The following is a 23,066-nucleotide window of genomic DNA, read 5'->3' as shown; positions in this document are numbered from 1 at the left end:
GACACACATATACAAACACACACACACACACACACACCCATTCAGCTATAGGACAATTCAGTGTCTCCAATTAACCTGACTGCATGTTTTTGGACTGTGGGAGGAAACCGGAGCTCCCGGAGGAAACCCACATAGACATGGGAGAACATGCAAACTCCAAACAGAAAGGACCCGGACCGCCCCACCTGGGGATCGAACCCAGGACCTTCTTGCTGTGAGGCGACAGTGCTACCCACTAAGGCACCGTGCCGCCCCCCAAAAAGTTAAAATTGTATAGTGCAATAAATTCAAGAATGGTTTATTTGTTAATCATCTTGATCCTGACATAAGTACAAATAAATGTTTACCCTGGTCAGAGTCGCAGTGAATCCGGTTTCCCCAGAATCAATAGCCACAGGACAGTAACACACCTTGGCTTGAACATCTCTCCATCAGACACAGCCAATCATGTTTGTATGTAGACACCTGACCACCTGATAGCACCAGTGGGGCTTTGAACCCTGGATCCCAGCAGTAGTGGGCAAGAGTAATTCACCGCTGCACCACCTGAGCGCCTGTTATTATTATTATATTTATAATAATAGCTATTGTTTTTGTTCTTTCTCCAGAGGCTGTGAAGTAAAAATCAAGCATTTTCCAGCTCTTTGTCCTATGACAATGTTTCAGACTGTTCCTGACACTTCATCTTACATCAAGGTAAGCATTGTGACTCTCAGTATGTGGATAGAACCTGCGGAGCTTAATAGGTTTGCAAGGTGTGGTAAATGGACACAAAAATATTTGCAGTCAAAGAAAATAATCATGGTGGAACAGAAAAGGCCTTCCCCAAACTATTGCCACAAAGTGCCACATAGAAGGCAAGGTCGCACACTGTGGGGTTAATGTCATTTACATTTTTGGCTTACAGTACTGTGACAGTACACCGATCAGCCATAACATTATAACCACCTCCTCCACAGGACCACCACAGAGCAGGTATTATTTAGGTGGTGGATCATTCTCAGCACTGCAGTCACACTGACATGGTGGTGGTGTGTTAGTGTGTGTTGTGCTGGTATGAGTGGATCAGACACAGCACCTCACTGTCACTGCTGGACTGAGAATAGTCCACCAACCAAAAATATCCAGCCAACAGCACCCCGTGGGCAGCGTCCTGTGACCACTGATGAAGGTCTAGAAGATGACCGACTCAAACAGCAGCAATAGATGAGCGATCGTCTCTGACTTTACATCTACAAGGTGGACCAACTAGGTAGGAGTGTCTAATAGAGTGGACAGTGAGTGGACACGGTATTTAAAAACTCCAGCAGCGCTGCTGTGTCTGATCCACTCATACCAGCACAACACACACTAACACACCACCACCATGTCAGTGTCACTGCAGTACTGAGAATGATCCACCACCTAAATAATACCTGCTCTGTGGTGGTCCTGTGGGGGTCCTGACCATTGAAGAACAGGGTGAAAACAGGCTAAAAAGTATGTAGAGAAATAGATGGACTACAGTCAGTAATTGTAGAACTACAGAGTGCTTCTATATGGTAAGTGAAGCTGATAAAACGGACAGTGAGTGTAGAAACAAGGAGGTGGTTTTAATGTTATGGCTGATTAGTGTATATTGTCTAAGCAATTGAGGGTTAAGGGCCTTGCTCAAGGGGTTTGAACCGGCAACCTTTTGATTACTAGTCCAGTACCCTAACCACTAGGCTACAACTGTTCCTTGTCATACCATGATCAACAGTACAGTTACAAATATCACCTCCACTTATGGTTGATGTTTTGGTTGTTTTATGTCTCTTATTATGGAATTATTTGTATAAATTAATGTTATTTAATCTGGCACAATGTATTTTCTGGTTTCTATGAAAGTGTAGGCCAAACAATACCAAACACCGAACACACATCTGGGATTTCCATCGTAGAAGCTGATGACATGATGTTTTTCAGCATGAATCTAAAGCAGCCAAATCACCGCCCGTCGTATCACAACGCCACGCTTCAGCTTTATTTATGACCGAAGCAGCACCAGCACGAAATAAACCTCATATATCACCAAAATACTGGAGCGCTCACATGTGCCATGAAAATAAAGTATCACGCCTGGCAAAGTCGTTCATTATATATTTACAATCAGCGTACTTTCCAGGAACCACTTGTTATGTTATGGAGACTTATTGCCCTCCTGCATAAAGGAGCTTTTCATGCAGACACAGTGCCCGAAACATCTGAGTCCACGAACAGTCTGGCATTTGTTTCCAGACATTAGTGACCGTGAAACATTAAAAAGATTCCTTTTGAAATCCGACTTTCTTATTTCAGACATGGTTTGCATAAACGTTAGCTAATAGGATGCCATCAGATCTGAAATATTCACTGATGAAACATGAATTGAAGTGGACTTGGGCTGTGATCAGATTATACATTTAGATCTAGTGAAAAGCAGTTGAGTAAAAGCATCATCATTTTTTCTTTCTGCAAAAGTGCAATTTCTCAATTTCAGACTACAAATTTGAACCTAGGAAATTAGTGCACGATCTGGTCAATTATAAGAAGAAGCACAAAGTCTGTCAAAAACTCGAAAGCTTCTAAAAAGCTTGATTTGGAAAGTATTAAAACCTCTTATAAAATTAATGTATTTCTGAGACTAGCTTCCATCTCATTCAACAGACGTGTATTTCCCTGCCAACTCGCTCACTTTGGCAATAGTCAGCGAATGTCGGGAATGTGTGAATTAGCGGTCTTGAGCCGCAGTGCACAAATAAATTCGCCTTCTCTTTGTGAGACCCATCAGAAGTCCTATTGTCCATCGAACAAACTAGGAAATGATCTAACTATACAGAGAAGTTCAGAACTTCTTAATTAAACAAATTCTAACTTAGGGAAGTGGAGAAAATAATTATGAAATTACAGCCACTCTGCCTTGATCAGACTGCTAGTCTACAAAATTCTTAACTAAACAAGGAGCAAACAGGGCACTCGTCAGAGTAGCTGTGCCACTTTTGACTGAGATGCAGAAGTCAGCGGCTGTGACATTAATCAACTGTATATTTATAAAAGAGTCCCTAGGGTGAAGCCCTCATCACTTGGAAGACAATGTGGAAAAAACGTAGCAGAAAGTCTTGTGAACTAATGAGACTGTGCTGTATATGATGTGTAAAATATAGTGGTCATTATGTTATGGGGATGCTTTTATGCAGCAGGGACTGACAGTCTGGTCAGTACTGATTGGAAAACTAATGATGCAAGCACGAAGTTGGCGCAGCGGCCTACTTCCGATCCGGTTCTTGGATAGTTTATGGCCGAAGCTATTCGATAAATTGGCACCCTGTGCAGGGTATTTCTGCCTTGCCCTCAGTGTATCCTGGGTGTGAACAAGACCCACTGCAACCCTGATCAGAATAAAGTCATTAATAGAAATGTAAATAATAAATAAAGGTAGATAAATAATGCACAGATCACAAAGAGATGTTTGATTCTGCAAAAACTGCTTTATAAGCCAAAGCACACGGTCACGTAAGTTTGACATGCAGTTTAACCAATCTGACCTGATCGATCACTCATATATTTACGTACATACGTTACTTCTAACATTTGAATACAGTCTACTAGCTCAGAATAATGCTTGTACTGTTTAATATACAGTATATGATATTGTCCTGCAACTAATGCAACATGATGTATGTATTTAAAATGTCAAAGCACCAATGTGAAATGGGATTGCCAACAAGCTCATGGTCAGATGTTCACGTAATTTTGTAGTGCACTAATACTGTGAAGTGTAATATAGAAGGTAAAGTGTAAGCTGGTACACCGGAGACGCTACACCGTGCTGTGCTGTACCAGTCAGATGTTGAGCTGTGCTTTCACCGGGGTAAATGTGGCCCAGGCGCGGTTGCAGATCAGCGTTAGAGAAATATTCGTCTCCACTCAAGCGAAGCCACTGCGTAGCTGCGGTTTTGTTTGGTTAAGGCCAGACGAGACTCGAGCTCTCCAATAAAAATAAATCTCAAATTAATTATGGCCCCGAGCAAGGGGGCCCAGACAGCTTGTGCCTATGTGTGCAGCAGCAGTCTCAGCTTATTCACCTTCGGTATTTTTACTTTTTCCTTCTCTCTGTGTCTGTGCGTGAGACTGGAGCTTCTAAACTCTAATGAACAATTTGAGAAAGGTGATCCTCAGGACAGAGTCACGGTTAAGATAACAGAGGTGGAACATTTGTCACAAAGCAGTAATTCAGTTTCTGTCTATACGGTTTAACACAGATAGGATAGGTGGCTTTTTAGAATTGAAGAACAGTGTGTACTTAGCCTAAATATATAAAGGAATTTATTATAGTGGTTGTTTACATGCTGAGATCATTTAATTCACCTAGCAATAACAATCACAACAACAACATTGTTCCTAAGTACTTCGGCAGGTTGGTAGGTGGTATTTCTTTCTGTTTGGGTGTCCTTGGGTCACATTTGGCTGCTTAAATCACTAAATATCATGATGTCCTCTCAAATCCCAGATGTTTAAAATGTCTCACCAATATACTGATGTAAAATCTTTGCATAATGTTTTAATAGCTGTTTAATATATGAGTATGGCTTTGCTTAACATTAGGAATGATTGTGTGTGTTTTTGCATTGCACCCAGTGTTTCCAGACAATCTCAGGACCCCCTGTCACCCCAATAAGAATAAATTAAAGTCTTTAAAGATGAATGACTGAATGTTAACTGACTGAATTTTAGCCATTTATATTTATGGCATCCTTTAAAAAACGCCCAGTATTATAAATAAAATGTATTTATATGGAGCTTTTTACAATATACATTGTTTTGAAGCTACTGTACAGAATTCAGGACTAAACCCCCTGTTGAGGAGCCGAGGGCATCAGAGGCCAGATAAAACTCCCTTAAATATACAAGGAGTAAACCTTAAGAGGAACCAAACTCAACATGGACCCCCATCCTCTTCTGGTGGCCTAGAATTAGAATTAGATCAAACAAACCAATACAAGAAAATGATTTCTATTATAAGTTATAACTAGTCAAAACCAGCATGAAACTAAAACATGAGCCTGGTTATAACTGTTGTCGTTGTTGTTATTGGAGTATTTAGTTCAGACAGTTTGTTCTGATTCGTTTGTTTCTGATTATTGCGTCCATAAAGCGCATTCTTGGACAGTCGAGGTCAGCTCTCAAGAGTTTGTGTGTGACCACTTTTAAACTTCACCCCTGTCTAACCGATCCCACCCACTACAGTTCTTTTCCAATGGTGTACAGCGGTGAGTTTTTTAGCAGTTGGTGGTTGGAGGAAACAACTGGCTGTCAGGCTGCGGCGCCGCTCCAGATGTTCCGCGCTGCGTAAACGGCCGCACATCTGTTTACTGCGCTGCAAAACATGTTTGTCGCTCAACCGCCTGACCAAGCAGTAAGACCGGATCAGATGGATCAGTCGTCCTTATTTGAGAGTTTGCGTCAGGTCTGTGTGTTATGGTAATCTGTTTAAAGGCGACGTTAAACGTTCCTATTTTGCGGCTTTTAATTTGCGCATTTGGCCGTAACGAAGCTAGCACAAGTTTAGCAGCCATGCGGGATCCTTTTTATTAACTGGATTACCCAGCATTTGTTTACAGTATCACTGGTGCAATTTACAGCAGTCAATCCACCTACCTGCATGGTTTAAAACTTAAACCACTTAATGAAAGGCTGCACAGAGCTAGTGTTAGTGTCGCACATCCAAACACCTTCAGTCCGCACTTTCTGCAACGTGAAGTTTGGCATTTTCTCCCACATCCTAAATTATACCAGTTGGTGGATTAGCAACCTCAAATGCATTATGCTTACTATTCCCAGCCTGGCTAATACACAGCCCTTAAAAAAATTACTTGGGTGGATTTTACTTTTTTGGCTCTACTCCAAACCAGTGCCAACACTACCTGGAGTGCCACCATTAAAAATACAGATTTTATTGTTGGTTGGCTACTATAGAAAAGTATTCTGCAATAGTAAAACATTCCCCTCAATCTATATCAATAAAATACATATAAAGATTTTTTACACAATACATTTACATTTTCTGCATTTAGCAGACGCTTTTATCCAAAGTCACTTACAGTAATGTGACAGTATACAGTCTAAGCAATTGGCAGTGATAGCATATAACAGTGGTGGGGCTTGAACCAGCGACCTTTTAATTACTAGTCCAGTATTTTAACAGCTATTCCCCCTTCCCACATTTCGGGGGGAAGAAGGACTGGCAAGTGCCAACACACTGCATATTTACAGTGTGCCAACAATGTTGCAATACAGTCTAACAGGATTAATAAATAAAAATATTAAGTATATATGTATAGTACAACTATGCCGGGCCCACATTATTATTATTATCATCATTATTATTATTATTATGAAATGCTTTGAAAGTTAATTAAAATGCTATCCTGAACAAGTTTACATGTGTACATGTAATGTATGCAACACATTTAACATACAGATACTATATAGTATTCTCATAAACTTGATCTAGAAAAGAGCCTGCAAATACTACCTTTGTATGAATGAATCAAATTATTATTATTATTATTATTTTTATTGTTATTATTATTATTTGAATATGTCTTTTCAATCCTTGTATTCAACTTCATTCCAGTCCTGCTGATGTATTACCTATATCTGAAATGACATACATCTGGTTCTCCTTTAATAAAAAGTCATATGAGTTTTGTAACCATGCGAGTGATTGACTGGCCTATCACTTTTTCACTACACCTCATATATAGGCTTTGACCTTTCCTGGGAACTATTAATTAAGTAAACCAAACTTTGTAAGTACACACTCCACAGCTTATGATATAATCACCAACAAAAAGTTAGAGAGAGAACCAATAAAAACTACATAGTTCTGCACTCGAAATCACTCCCCTCCTGTCTGGCAGAGCTCCGTCTCAGACATAATTGGCTTTTAATTAAAAGATTGCTGAACTCTCTGCGGAAACATGCTTCATTTCTGGGCTCCTACGGCTAGTGACAATTTATATCCTGCTAAAATCTATCATAATTATGTTCTATCCATCACAATTATCTGGCATGATTAAGAACTTAGCTAAAGCTTGTAGGTGGATTTTACACTTTTTGTGGCTGGGGAGAGTGATGTTTGTTTGAGTTTTAAGTCCTTGTGGTACATACAGTATATCACAGAGAGGCCACAAATATATACTAATATATAAACTATAAATATTAATACTGCTACGTTTAATGGTGCAAATATTTGTAGAGACAGATTATTAATAAATAGTCATGTTGTGCATGTGTGCCAAACAGTCCTGGCGTGTGCTTGGTTGACAAAGGTTATGGGGCTAGTTGGCACAATATTAAATAGTATATAATAATTTATGCATTTATTTTAACTAAATAATATTACTATATAGGGGATAAGGGTTTATATATGCCAATGACAAAGCTACTTTATATAAACCCAGGTTAGTTACTTATTTTATACAAATATATAACACAACAGCAACATATTGCTGGCTTGATGTGTGTATTTATTTATTTTTATTCACACCCCTGTCTGTGTTAAGCTGCGGAGGCTTAAGTTGAGTTTTATTAAAAGCAAAGTTGAGACAGTGCTGTTTTGTTCACGGAGAGAGCTGTAGGCCTCTCACTCTAAATGGTTAAACAAGGTGTCTCCCTTAATTAGGGAGAGCTGCACAGGCCCCCAGCCAGGGGGAAGCCTTGACCCCTAGCAGGATCCAGATGTGCCGGTCTCATGGGGGCTCTCTTCCCCCCTCCGACCCCCAAGTTGCAAGCAGACAGTCCATTTGGATGCAGGCTCAGTCTTGGTCCTCGACTCCCTCAGGCATAGTGGGGGTGTCTGGAAGTTTGGAGGTCTGGTCCCGATCTGTGCAGACTTTTGGCTCTAAATCTGATCAGTAGGCCTAATACTGTGGTTAAATTGTTGGGGGAGGGGACTGGGGGGTCAAAATAATACCAACAACATTGTATAAAGCATTTCAACAGAAACATTTAAGCTGTTTTTATTATTTTCATTATATAGTTTATATAAACCAGTGGTTATTCCAGATGCCTGTGAGACCTCAAGAATGTTGAACCAAAGGAGACCTCATGGACCAAACCAGTGCAGTCCCAGTTGCCTTCATGCACACATGCAGTGCAGGACAGAACTCAGTTGCACACCAATGCTGCAGCCGGATTTGGATTTATAACTTTTTTATTTTTATTTAAATAATATTGGGACATATAGGAAATATTGGTGAGAGAGGACAAGCTTAGGACAAACACAACAACCAAGGTATTTTAATAGATATGATGGGTAAACAGATCAGTGCATGCTTAGTGTTAGTGTATATGCTATTTAAGGAATTAAATAGGAATTATTATTATTGTTTTTAAGTATTATAATTTATAATGTAGAGTATATTTTATTTATCCACCTTTTCCCCCTTGGATTTGTCACCAGTCTTCATTTGCATGTTCTTTGTGGCATATATGTACATCCAATTACTTCAATTCCATCCATCCATCCATCCATCCATATACAGTACAGGTATCTGCAGTCTATAGGGCAGTGGTAGCTCAGTGGTTAAGGTACTGGACTAGTAATCATGAGGTTGCCACTGTTGGGCCCCTGAGCATGGCCCTTAACCTAAATTGCTTGAATTGTACACTGTGAAAACTGTAAGTCGCTTCGAATAAAAAAGCTGCCGCTAAATGCCGCAAATGTAAATATGCAAGATAGAGTAAGAAAGGGGGTATTTACAAAATTCTAATATATAGATCAGGGTGCAGTGGTTTTAAAACAGCAGTCTAAGACAAACTATGTAACTATATTAAGTAGAAATGGCTCTTTTTCTTTCGAAGAAGCTTCTCCAACTTTTCCCATGTCATACGGTTTGATGAAGCTTACCTGCCACCTTTAGAGCTGGTAGATGGCGATTTAAAAATATATAATTTATTTACTATTGTACTTTTCTTCGTGTGCGTTTCAATAAACGACTTTATAACTGAGGCTGATGTGCTGTTCAGAAATGCGTCACATTTAAGGCGAGTTGGCTTCCATCCTGTCAATATTTCCCAGCCAAAGACATTCAGGAGAGGAAAGAACCGCTATTGTGTTTGCGTCTTATCTGCTCAGGACAAGTATCCTGCTTTTCTACAGGCAAGCAGGCAGGGCTAACAGCGACACACACACGCACACACACACACACACATGCGCGCAGCTCCCTTCTCAAGCGCGCTCGGTGACTTCATTTCCCAAATGTAGAGGCGAGAAAGCCAAATTCGGAGACGTTCTGCTGCGTTCGTGTCTCCACCGCGTCCTGGGTCATGTGTGGGATGCTGTCGGCTTCGGCTGAATTGCACAAGAAATGGATGGAACTATTAAGGTAAGAATTGAAGATGGTGCGGGTTTTTTTTGGCGCACTTTGAGCGCGTTTTGTGATCTGTTTGCGCCCGGTATTACGCGTTGTTTGTTCTAGCAGAAAATCTTCAGAAAGTTGAATAAGCGACGGTGAGATTTCCTGCGATTTTCCTTCAGTGTTTCCTTTTTGTTTTGGCTAAAACGTGGCTGTGTGATGGAGAAAAAAGGAAAGAATAGTTAAAAATACGCGCGTCTGGCTTTCTGTCTGACAGGAGATGAAATATTAGCCATTTTGAAGATGTAGATGTATTGTTATACATGATTTCTATTAGTGATCCTGTGCGATTTATTACTGTTTCTTTTCTTTATTTTTAACAATGTGGCTCTGAGTTTGTCTGGTCTTGAATTACGTCGTTAAAAGTTTTCTATCAGAAACTGGAGGCTCCATATGTGGCGCACAGCCCAAATCCCGAGCCCACCCACCACACACAGCTGGGCAGATGTTTCAGCTTGGTTTTTGTTATTAATGTTAATTGTTTTCTTGACGGTGTGTGTTTGGTATCAACACGACGGGAGAACATAGTAGTGTAGTAACAGCATGTCTACTGTTTTTGGTGACGAGCTGGATGGTAAACATTTATAAAGCCTTAATGCATTCAAGCATAATTTAAAACATATAATTATAAAGCTTTAAAGCGTATGATTAAATATTAAATGTAATATTATTGTCTCTGGTGATTTTGTGACAATAGTCTAAACAGAAGGAAAGTTTGATAATGAAAAGTTGTAGTTCGTAATTTATGACTTTCTACTGGTTATTATGTGGGTAACACTAGTCTAATTAAGACTGGAAATCTATGCATAGTTATATACCATATTGTACATACAATAATAATAATAATAACAATAATAATAATAATAACTCCATGTTTATTCACATTTAACTGTCAGGAACAATAATAACCGAATTGCAGCTACCTGCGTTTTCTGATTCCTTCCCTTTGTTTTTATATTAGTGGCTTTGGAAAGAATGCAGCTCCTCAGAATCTGACCTGTTTTGGTTAGAACCTGGGAGCGTATTTTAGGAATCCCAGCAGCTTATTTGATTGTGAGATTCATTCAGTGACGTTTTTTCTTATTATAGGTCATTTAGGTTGGTTTTGGAGGATCTCTGGAAGAAAGGACGGTACTGTTCACAAACGTGTGGTGTTTTCTTGATTTCTTGGTCCCCTTTGTGGTCACATTAGTGGTTCGGGAGGGTGGTGTAGCCTGCTGTGTATCAGAAGTGCTTGTGTTCTAATGTTAAAATTAAGAAAGAAAAAAATAATGATTGATTTTGTGACCTTATATAAATGTACTATGGATGGTTGTTGCTTTATAATTGTTGACTGAATTGCAGTTTTAAGCTGTTTTGAGATTTTTTGATGCACATGTCTGTGATTTATTATTATTAGCTGGAAATGATGATAGTTGTTAAATATTACTCTAATTTTGTAAATATATAGACATAGTATTAATAATAATAATAAGGTATAATGTGTTTTTCAACCTCGCTCTTTGTCGTCACATTAGTAGCCTGTGTGAGGTAGCATAGTATGGGTTTGTGTTTTGGGTTCAGTGTTAACAGTCTCAGTTTTCTGGCCTGATGGACAAATAGTTCATGCCTTGTGTAGTCGATTCTATTTTATTTAAATAGGCTTTGAATCAAATGCTTGTCATTTTTGCAAAGGCGATCTTTCTGAAAGTGCTAATGCATGTTAAAACTGTAAGCTGGTCTGCATGTGCTTTAATTGTAGATCTATTTAATTCACTGTTATTAACATGGAATAGTTTATTCTTAAGCCAACAGTGTTTTTTGTGGTTTTGTGGTTTTATTATAGCTGGCCGATCTTTGTTATAACTTCATATTTTGCAATTTCATGTATTGAAATGAGTTTTACAATTTGTCATTTCTATATTTAAGTTACCAAAAACATCTATAGTTCAGTGAACCAGATCGTAAAGGCTAAGGTCAAAGTATATTATTTACATTATTTTATATGTTTAATAGGTGGTAAATTTGCTTGGTTGTACCTTTTTTGAAAAGCAGTATTAAACACAGCTCACCCACAAATGTTTTCTAATTTCTTTATTTGGGTGTGGTATCGTCTGTATGTATGAGAAATGTTTGGTTTTGTTGTTGTTTTGACCATAATGAGGGAAAATGTAGCACCCATTTACAATCTGTATTAAATGTACTAGTGATAGAGGCCTAAATTCCAGAGGGCAATCCTTCTTGTCTCTGTATTATCTAGTTATTAATATTTTTGTGTGTTAGACGTCGTCTGGGTTCTTTCGTGACCTCCTGGACGAGTCCACCATGCATTCTTGGTGAAATTTTAGTAGGCCACTCCTGGGAAGGTTTACCACCGTTCCAAGATTTTTCCATTTGTGGATAATGGCTCTCACTGTGGTTTCTGGAGTCCCAGAGCTTTAGCAATGGTCCAGATTTCAGATCCCAGATTTTAATGAGTTAGTTTTGCATCAGTGTTTGAATCTGTTTAGATTGTGGCTGCTTTTCATGTGCTGCTTTTGAGAACTTCTAGCCTGATTCATGTTGGCAGACAGGTGATGTTTAGATTCAACAGGTCTGGCATACCTGGTAATCATGCCTGGGTGTGGCTGGTGAAATTGAACCCAATTGTCAATGGAATTTGTCAATTGAATCTAGTTTATTTAGTAGCTAAGGGGGCAGTTACTTTTTTACATAGGGTCAAGTTTGTTTGCTTTGCAATCTGGCGGCTGTATTACTGGTGTTGGATGTGGAATGTGTGTGTGGTTGTAGCTTATTAAAGACATACATTTAGACTTGTATTATTATTATTATTATTAACAGTAGTGATAGTAGACGGCAGTAGTGACAGTGGTGGTGGTGACTGTGGTTATAATACACGGTATAATTGGTCGATTCAGGCCTTCTTGTCCAGCATCAGCCACATAACCTCACAAATCCTTTTTAACTAAATGAGCACACATTTCCATAGACACACTCCAAAATCTTTTGGAAAGCCCTCCTTAAAGGCTGCAAAGCTGCTTACTCAATTTTGGTTTTGGATTAGGATGCCGAACAAGCTCCAAATAATAAAGTGTCCACATACTTTTGCCTATATAGTGTATTATTAAATTTTATAGCAGGTGGATTTGATCCTGCACAGCTCCAGGAGACCTAAACTTAGGTCAGTGACTGCAGATCTTATTTTTATTAATGGTTGATTTTAATTTCACTCTTGTACCCATCTGGTCTGTCTTTCCTGTGGAACTAGACCACTATTCTTGATTGAGTTTTAACTGTAAGCCCACACAGAGTTACCCATCATAAGGGGGTCTCAGCTAAGGGGTTTCCTGTCCTACACAATCTGGTTTCCCGTCAGGTTTCCTTTTCCTCTTTAAACAAAAGACTGGAACGCGCTCTGTATCACCACCTTGCATATTTCAGAGTGGGACGATCCCGCCTCGGCCTGAAGTCTCGCTGCGTCTGCTTGAGGCCGCCGATGCCCTCGCAATGAAAGACTCCTCGGGCTCAGATTGCTGGCTGTCAAAATTCAAACCTGCCTTTTTCCCCCTGAATTTCTGCACCTAGTGTTGTGAAAAATAAGTGTGGTGGGTTCTTTCCACAGCCACACCAGCGCAGGATTGTATGCACGGCTAATTTATGGTTTAACCATTGTAATGAAAACCTTGGTTTAGCGGTTCCAGCCTTTCTGAGATCAGCCGTCTATATAGACGGAGGAATCCTTCGGCTTGCCAGCGCTGCGATGTGTACGTCTGAGTCGGCGTGTATGTGTGTGAGAAGAATTAGATTTTCCTATTTTTAAAACCCCTCTGTAATCTTGGGGAAGCCTGAGTGCCAATCATGAATTATATGGTGCAGGCTGATATGTCTCAGCGTAAGTAGTGAGCAGCAGTCAGAATGGTGCTTATCTTGCACCGCCGTGGCATTCCTTCACCGTGTCATACTTATCCCTCGCCAGTTCTGCCGCTGTGGGACCGTCTGATAGCGTCCGCAGATGCTGCGTTGGCCCTGCCAGTCAAAATGACGGCGCCTGTCGAGAAGCTGTTAAAGCCCAAATAAAAAAAATAGGTTTGAAATGATTGATGTGCTGTTTGTGTTGTGTTTGATTAGCTGGATGATGCATTGATGAAGACAATGGAATTAAAATAAGTACGTTGTGCTAAAGATTAAAGAATAGAGATAAAACTGATTGGTTATTTTACAGGTTCCTGCCTCAATAAATAAATATTAATAAATGCTTATTACTTTCATTTACAAGGATTCTAAATTTGTATCTTTATGCACCAGCCTCAAGCACTATTTTAAGTAATCCTTTAGTATTTTACATATTAAAGTTTGTGGAATTGTAAATATTCACTCACTCACTCACTCACTCACTCACTGTCTTATCCGCTTATCCAATCAGAGTCGTGGGGGGCTGCTGTAGCCTATCCCAGCTTTTCAATGGACGCAAGGCACACAGAAACACCATGGATGGGGCGCCAGTCCATCGCAGGGCAGACGCACACACATTAACCTGATTGCATGTTTTTGGACTGTGGGAGGAAACCGGAGCTCCCGGAGGAAACCCACACAGACACGGGGAGAACATGCAAACTCCACACAGAAAGGACCCGGACCGCCCCGCCCGGGGATTGAACCCAGGACCTTCTTGCTGTGAGGCGACAGTGCTACCCACCGAGCCACCGTGCCTGTAAATATTCAATATAACAAAATATTAGGAACAGTCGAGAAAAATTGTTTATAGTCTGCTAAAAAATATATTGGCTGTTTATGGAAAGATTATTGTAGAAATCTCTAATAGGCAACTCATTCTGACAATTTAAAGAAATATTTTTGGATATTTTGTACTTACTTGCTGGAAATGTGTTGCTAGCTTGGCATTATTACAGGATATACAGGAGTAAAGCAGTACTTAGGTGATGTCAAGGTAATAAATGAGTTAAATCGCTTCTGACTTAATCTAAATCCAGCAATTCGACAGAACATCACAACTTTCATTTAGTTCTTTGTTTCAGAGCCTGAACATAATCATAACAATCACAGATATTAATTTGATGGTGCAGAAAGATCCGCTGGTGTGGTCCAGATCCTGCCAAAGTCTAAAGGAAATCTGTTCTATTGTGTTGACCTGCACAGTGAACGAAAACAGAGGAACTGGAGCAGCGTTCAGTAAACATGTGAATGAAATGTAGTCGTGTTTCTTCTGTAGACTGTGTAGAATGTGTTAGCTATGAGAATGACCAGCAGCTGGACAGGGATGAGCACGGTTTGTGTGGACGCCGCATGTTTCCAGAGGAGCCCGTCTAATAAGTTTGTTTTCTTTAATAAAAGTACATCAGTCCAGCTGAGCTCCTGCAAAGAGGTCAAGCGAACAGGACCTCAGACTGGTTACTGAGCTCATGTTTTAGTCATGAACAGAAACAAATGTTCCTAATTATTTTATAAAGTCCTTTTTACACATAAATAAAGTTCATAAGCAAGTGAGGAATTCTTAAAAAATTTATAAATTTGAACCAGTGAGTGCAACATTTATTTAAAATCCAATACTTTATATGATACTAATATGATACTTACCCTTCAACCTTAATTGTTTAGGTCTATTTATATAAGTTGTAAACTTTATTTAAATTTGCAGTTGAGTAATCACGTTAGAAGTCACATTTATTTATAAGTAGATTCATGCTGTGGTTGTAACCATAAGTCAAGTTCAGCTTATTCAGTAAGATAGAAAGATGGATGGATGGATGGTTGGATAGATAGATAGATGGATGGATGGTTGGATAGATAGATAGATGGATGGATGGATGGATAGCTGGATCGACAGATGGCTGGTTGGATAGATAGATAGATAGATAGATAGATAGATAGATAGATAGATAGATAGATAGATAGATAGATAGATAGATAGATAGATGGATGGATGGATGGAGGGACGGACGGACAGACAGATAAAGTGCAGCTGTTAAGAAAGACTTACTGTAGCGTTGAGTCTGCTAATAATGATAATAATAATAATAATAATAATAATAATAATAATATATGCCTACTAAATGTCATGATTGGAAAAGTAAAAGTTATATTTTAATAGCATAGTTGTATCCACTAGTAAAACAAGAGTATCTAATGAACAAAACAAATATATTTATTAAATAAAAATAAGATGAGGGCACTCAGGTGGTGCAGCGGTAAAAACACGCTAGCACACCAGAGCTGGGATTTCGAACACATCGTTTCGAAACTCAGCTCTGCCATACGGCTGGGCGGCCATATGAACAATGACTGGCTGTTGTTAACACAGGGTGGGATGAGCCGGACCAGGGTTCCTCATAACTGCTGGCTGATTGGTGGCGCCTGCGCAGATTCGAGGAATAATGCATTGAGCAGGGTGTGGTTCTCCGTACTCAAAGCTGATCCGCATATAAACTCTCCTCGTGTGGGTGAAAAGATGCAGTCGGTACTGCACACGTGTCGGAGGGGGTGTGTGTTAGTTGCGGCACTCCTCAGTCAGCAGTGGGGGGTAGTATAATGCAATCAGGGTAATTGGGTACGACTACATGATAAAAATATTTAAACACTACATCACATCCATATAAACTTGTTAAACGTTTGATTTTGCACATCTTAAGTGTACATTCGTTTTAAGTCGGTTGCTCCTGTGCTATGACAAAACCCCCCTCTGTTCTGGGAAGGCCTTTCATTAAATTTCAAAACATGGCTGCGAGGATCCACTTTGATTTGTGCGCATTAGCATTAGTGAGCTCGGGCAATAACGTTGGCTTTCAGCTTATCCCAGAGATGCTAGATGGGGTGCGGGACAGGGATCCCGGACGGCTAGTCGAGTCCTTTCAAAACAAAATCAGTAAAGACTTCTTTATTTTTGGTCTTTATTTCTTTATAAACTGTTGTCAAAAGTCGTAAACATCTCAAAAATGACATTATATGTCGCAGCATTTTTGTTTTTATTTTACTTTAACTAATAAGCTTCCCTTTGCTACCAAAGAGCTAACGCGGGGCATGTTATGAGGTGGCTTTACCCTGGAATTCACTTTAACTCAGACTGTACTTTTACACGTGGTGATTCTGGACTTAAGTGCTAGTGGTCTATAATGTAAATCCTATAGAAGAAGCTTCTGATAAACAGTTCTTGTACTAATGTTGCTTTCAGGGAGTTTGGTAGTGAGTACTGAGACCATTTAGTCACTTTTATCATTAAGCCGGCATTCTGTGAGCTTGAGTGGCCTAATACATCATTACTAAGCTTTATTTGCTCAGTTTAGCTGTTATAAGGTGAACATTTGACAAACTGACTCTTAGATTGGATCAGCAACCATCTAATCACTAATCCAGTCCACTATTTTATCAAGTGTATAGTTATATAGTATATATAAAGATACTGATTTCATGCCTGTTCAGGAACATTATGTTCTTGCTTATAGAATAGTGCTTATAACAGTTCTGTTCATATCCTCCAGGAGGCGCTATCAGTGGTGAGTGAAGATCAGTCTCTGTTCGAGCCTCCGTACACTGCTGCTGCCCCTCTGCCCAAAACAGACATGACGGCATCCAGCACGCAGGATTACGGACAGCAGCACAAGATCAACCCCATCCCGCCTCAGCAGGAGTGGATCAATCAGCCGTCACGCGTCAACATAAAACGTGAATACGACCACCTCAACGGAACCAGGTAGAGGATGCGTACATATACACCGATCAGCCATAACATTAAAACCACCTCCTTGTTTCTACACACATTGTCCAGTTTATCAGCTCCACTTACCATATAGAAGCACTTTGTAGTTCTACAATTACTGACTGTAGTCCATCTATTTCTCTACATGCTTTGTTACCCTCCTTTCATGCTGTTCATCAATGGTCAGGACCCCCACAGGACCACCACAAAGCAGGTATTATTTGGGTGGTGGATGATTCTCAGCACTGCAGTGACACTGACATGGTGGTGGTGTGTTAGTGTGTGTTGTGCTGGTATGATAAGACACAGCAGTGCTGCTGGAGTTTTTAAAGACCTCAACGTCACTGCTGGACTAAGAATAGTCCACCAACCAAAAATATATCCAGCCAACAGTGCCCCATGGGTAGCGACCTGTGACCACTGATGAAGGTCTAGAAGATGACCGACTCAAACAGCATCAATAGATGACACACCACCACCATGTCAGTGTCACTGCAGTGCTGGGAATGATCCACCACCTAAATAATACCTGCTCTGTGGTGGTCCTGTGGTGGTCCTGACCATTGAAGAACAGAATGAAAGCAGGTTAAAAAAGTATGTAGAGAAATAGACGGACTTCAGTCAGTAATTGTAGAACTACAAAGTACTTCTATACTTACATTTACATTTTCAGCATTTAGCAGACGCTTTAATCCAAAGCGACTTACACAATGAGCGGAACACGATGAGCAATTGAAGGTTAAGGGCCTTGCTCAGGGACCCAACAGTGGCAACTTGGTGGTGGCGGGGCTTGAACCGGCAACCTTCTGTTTACTAGTCCAGTACCTTAACCACTGAGCTATCACTGGCTATATGGTAAGTGGAGCTGATAAAATGGACAGTGTGTGTAGAAACAAGGAGGTGGTTTTAATGTTATGGCTGATCGGTGTATTTTATGTCCTACAATGTAGCAAATATAAAGTTTGCATGACTCTAATGAGATCAAATAGACCAAGAGATGCAATAAAAAGTCTGAACTAGAATAAGCAATGTAATAACATTTCATTTTTAAGGTTCTTACAAAATTACCATTTGAAGCCTTACACCAACCCTAACTTTATCTAATCGGGCTTCTCAGTTGGCTTTGATTGCTGTAAAATATTCTATAAGGAGACCATGGGATAGGAAAACATAGCTTATGAGTTTACTATTGTCTAATGATGTACAGTGGTGTTCAAAAAAATAGCAGTGATTTTAAAAAAGTGAATAAAGCACAAAATCATTATAATAACTTTTATTTCCATAAATGCAAATGCACTGAAAATACTACACTTTCAATTCTAAATCAAAACATTAACAACATTTAGCCAGTTTGTGTTCATCCTTTACAGAAAGTTAAGAAAAATGAATATTAGGCTGTTCAAAAAAATAGCAGTGCCAGCATTTTTCTTTAAAAACTCAAAAAATGTATGTACAAACTGAATTTTTTTTTTGAGGTTTCACTTTACTTTAAATTACTGAACTAATATTTAGTGGCGTAACAATTGTTTCCGAGATCTGTGTTGTATGGAGTCGACCAACTTCTGGCACCTCTGAACAGGTATTCCAGTCCAGGATGATTAGACTACATTCCACAGTTCTTCTGCAATTTTGGTTTTTGCCTCAAAAGAACGCATTTCAGATGTCAGACCACAAGTTCTCTATGGGATTGAAGTGAGGGGATTGGGCTGGTCACTCTATTACCTCAATCTTGTTTGTCTGTAACCAACATGTTCTGGGTCATTGTCATGTTGAAACACCCATTTTAAGATCATTTCTTCTTCGACATGGGGCAACATGATCTCCTCAAGTATTCTGATATATTTAAACTGATCCAACTGCACCAACCTGTGCAACATTTGCCCCCCTCCTACCTTAAATAAGGGACAAAATTGACACCAATTCTTCTGCAGAATGAATGACTTCACCAATTGAACTCCTCACTGCTATTATTTTGAACAAGCCCCTTTCAATCAATGCTTTGATTACTCAGAATGAGTGGCATGCATGTCCTAATTGTTGGGTTTGTTTTGTTTTCATTACTCTACTACACTTTCAAGTAAATTATTTGCTATGTAGAAATATCACTTCTACTAAAAACAGTGATTCATCAGGTTAATGGTGTTGGACTGCTATTTTTTTTAACACCACTGTATTAACGTTACTCTCCTGTCGTAGAGAGTCCCCCGTGGACTGCAGCGTGGGGAAATGCAGTAAGCTGGTGAGCAACACGGACGCGTCACAGATGGGTTACGGAGGCTACATGGATGAGAAGAGCGCTCCACCCCCAAACATGACAACCAACGAGAGAAAAGTAATCGTTCCTGCAGGTATGATGCAGCATTAGAAGCTGTGTACTTAATTGTAATTAGTTCTACACCTATTGTGTCTCAAACCTGCCGTACGTCTCATTTCAGATCCGTCCCTGTGGTCCTTCGATCACGTGCGACAGTGGTTAGACTGGGCCGTGAAAGAATACGGCCTCCTGGAGATCGACATGGCTCTGTTTCAGAATACGGACGGGAAAGAACTGTGCAAAATGAGCAAAGAGGATTTTCTGAGATATACCAACGTCTACAATGCTGAAATCCTGCTCTCACATCTCAATTACCTCAGGGAAAGTAAGTGTGCTGCGTTTTGTACATTTGTGTATTGATGGATATGGAAAACCCAACATTCCTGCCCCGTTTGCAGATATTACAGCCTCCAGTGTGAGAATTTGTGACCGTTTAGTAAAAAGGGTGTTGTTTGATGAGATGTCTTGGCTAGCAATCAGCGTTCCATTGAACTCGAAAGTGGAAAGTTGTGTCTGTTCAGTAAAAGAGCGTCTAGCAGTTCAGGCATTGATGTTGGACGAGAAGCTTTGATTTGAATCTTAAATGTGTTTAGTGGTGGTAAAAAAATGTGCAATTAAAATTTAGGAGGGGCATAACATTATGATCACTGCCAGGCGGAGTGGGGGGGATATATTAGGCAGCAAGTGAACATTTTATCCTCAAAGTTGATGGTAGAAGCAGGAAAAATGGGCGAGCGTGAGGATCTGAGCGAGGGCCAGATTGTGATGGCTAGACGACTGGGTCAGAGCATCTCCAAAACTGCAGCTCTTGTGGGGTCAGTATCTATCAAAAGTGGTCCAAGGGAGGAACAGCGGTAAACCGGCGACAGGGTCATGGGCGGCCAAGACTCACTGAACTCTGAAGGAGTTAATGCTGGTTCGGATAGAAAGGTATCAGAATACACAGAGCATCACAGTTGCAGGGCTGACAGCAAAGGGGGACCAGCACAATATTAGGAAGGTGGTCATAATGTTATGCCTGATCAGTATACTGTCACAGTACTGTAAGACGCTTTGGATAAAAGCGTCCGCTTAATGCTGAAAATGTACATTTTACAATTAAAACCGTGTACCGTGTACATTAGCTGATAGTGATTCCTGAGTGAGTGTGACAGAACTTGTGGTCGGATTTAATTCCCGCCATATGAAGTTACAAAACCACTCCAAACCAGCTGAGTGCAGAGGCATCTGAAAATGCTAACCGCTTAAAAAAGTGCAAGTTTAAAGCACCACAAGAGGGATTAAAACTGAGCAGAAGATTGCAGAAGATGTCTAGCAGCAGACAGCGAGAGCAACAGAACGACATGTAGCGCTGATATCAGGTTTCCTTTTCCAGTGGCTCTGTCAGCCTGTAGACTAAAGGATTACAGGAGAAACGCAGCCAGGATTTGAAGACCGATGTAGCTTGTACACGTCTGTCACCTGCTAAATAGTTCTTTCATAGTCACAATGTTGAACATCATCCCAGTTTTGCATTAAGGCAGAGCTTGTATTTACTCATGAGAATTTATGAGGTGCTGAGGAACCAAAGTGAAAAAATTAAGAGGCTCGTAATGGTAAACTGTCTGGCAGTGATTTCAGCTGTTGGATGCAGAAATATTTTAATGCATTATACACATCCAGAATGGTTCATTAGGGTGAATAAAGCTATTCAGTTGAGTTTTATGTGTGTAAATGTCGAAGAACATCATAGCTGATGAATAGTTAGCGTCGGGGCCAGTGATGGAGTGGTGGTTGTACTTTTTCTCATATGCTCTTAAACGTTCTTGGACGTTCTGTGTGATGTGGTTGGGTTGTCAGAATTTGGTTTCACACTGTTCTTGCCACAATGGGACAAATCTGTTTGAAATACACAATTTTTTCCCCATGAGGAAAACTGACTTAAACTGACTATAAACAGGATTCAGCTGACAACACTGTCTCGGATTTTACATTTTAAACATAGTAATGCAAGATTTTGTCAACACATTTGAGTAATTTAGTACATTTTTCATAACATTCAAAACACTCACTCATTTTTTTAACCGCTTTTCCAATTAGGGTCACACAGTAACACCCTGGACGGGGCGCCAGTCCATCGCAGGGCACACACACACACATACATACACACCCATTTACCTATAGGGCAATTCAGTGTCTCCAAGTAACCTGACTGCATGTTTTTGGACTGTGGGAGGAAACCGGAGCTCCCAGAGGAAACCCACGCAGACACGGGGAGAACATGCAGACTTGCAAAGGACCAGGTCCGCCCCACCTGGGGATCAAACCCAGGACCTTCTTGCTGTGAGGTGACAGTGCTACCCACCGAGCCACTGTGCCACACATTCAAAACAGACAATAGTATTATTTATATTTAAACCACTTGTACGATTATATTTGATCTCATGGAACTCACCAGTATCTTTAAAGAGCTTAATGCATTATATGTTTTAAATAATTTCCCAAGATCTTTGTTAAGTCTCTGAATATGGTAGAATATGATGTGCATGGGCAAGGCTCTCAACCCTCAATTGCTCAAATTGTATTCAATAATAATTGTAAGTGTCTTTGGATAGAAGCATCTGCTGAATGCTGAAAATGTAAATGTGTCCACAGAATAAAGTTGAATTAAGTTAAAAAACACTGAACATACCCCAACGTTCAGTTCATTATAAAAAAGTGGGAATCGTACGTCCACTCCAATAATAATAAATTGGTCACTTGGTAGAAAGGCGCCTGTGAAATCAACTGTCACCAAGACTAAATGTTTATGGATCAACTATATCTGATAAATTTTTATTCTTTGTGTGTTGCAATCAAAGAAAAAAACCTTGGAGGACTCACCATGTTATGGTATACTTAAAAAATGTATTTCTTTTTTTTTGTGGGTGTATTTGTGGCATAAATCTGACAGAGCACATTAGTCAGGTAACATTATTCCATAATGCACTGCAAAAGGTGTTGGTAGCTTTATGTTATGTGGAGGATTTTGAGCAGCAGGGTCTGACAATCTGGTCAGGACAGGAAGAAAATTTGTGATTTAGCAAGACAATGACCCCAAACATACTCCCAAAACAACATGAGTATATCTATCTATCTGTCTGTCTATTTGAATATCCACAGTAAATGCAGAAGTAGGCTAAACTATGTACCAAACTTATGTTGGGGCTGTAGAGAAAAAAAGTTGGTCAAGTTGGTGCAAATCCCAGATCGTGACAGAAATATATTTTCATGGCACTTTGCGCATTACACCATGCAATGAGGATTTTCTTCTTTATTCATCCGTTTAATAGTTTTCAGCTCAGGAAGTGACCATGTCTGGCTCTTCTCATTCCTATAACTCCTCAGTGCAGCCACGTTTTGCTTGGCAGAGCCGCCACTACTGTGAAGAATTTCGATAATCACCCTGACCGAGGTATCTCCCCTTCTGAGCACCCTTAGCTTGGGCCGGCCGAGACGAGAGCCAGGTGCATGGCCTCGGGAGCCTTCCGGGCAAGGGTTCCACCTCTGCACCGCACGGGAAAGTTTATCCCTAATTTACAATGGAGGAAGCACGCCTCATTCTTCTTCTGTGGACTTTAATACATTATAGTGCTGCCTGATTTGGCAGAGTTCTGTAACC

At 40.1% G+C, this 23,066-nt stretch overlaps 1 protein-coding gene across 2 annotated transcripts in view; it reads left to right on the top strand.

Annotated features, from left to right (window-relative positions):
* Positions 1-642: 642 nt before the first annotated feature.
* The window catches only part of fli1 (Fli-1 proto-oncogene, ETS transcription factor), a 46,712-nt gene continuing 24,288 nt past the window's right edge, over positions 643-23,066 (top strand). The window contains exons 1-4 of one of the 2 annotated variants that reach the window (XM_063004895.1): positions 643-696; positions 16,895-17,106; positions 19,309-19,460; positions 19,548-19,751. In XM_063004895.1, coding sequence (XP_062860965.1) covers positions 652-696; positions 16,895-17,106; positions 19,309-19,460; positions 19,548-19,751 — 613 coding nt within the window. In that variant the 5' untranslated portion in view covers positions 643-651. Of the gene's footprint in view, positions 697-9,374; positions 9,393-16,894; positions 17,107-19,308; positions 19,461-19,547; positions 19,752-23,066 lie in introns of those variants that run through there. The other variant, XM_063004893.1, reaches the window with a different exon arrangement.

This window comes from Trichomycterus rosablanca, chromosome 11 (genome assembly GCF_030014385.1).
Source record: "Trichomycterus rosablanca isolate fTriRos1 chromosome 11, fTriRos1.hap1, whole genome shotgun sequence".
NCBI lineage: Eukaryota > Metazoa > Chordata > Actinopteri > Siluriformes > Trichomycteridae > Trichomycterus > Trichomycterus rosablanca.
The sequence above is the reverse complement of the archived record's forward strand: the minus strand, read 5'-3'. Positions and strand labels throughout refer to the sequence as shown.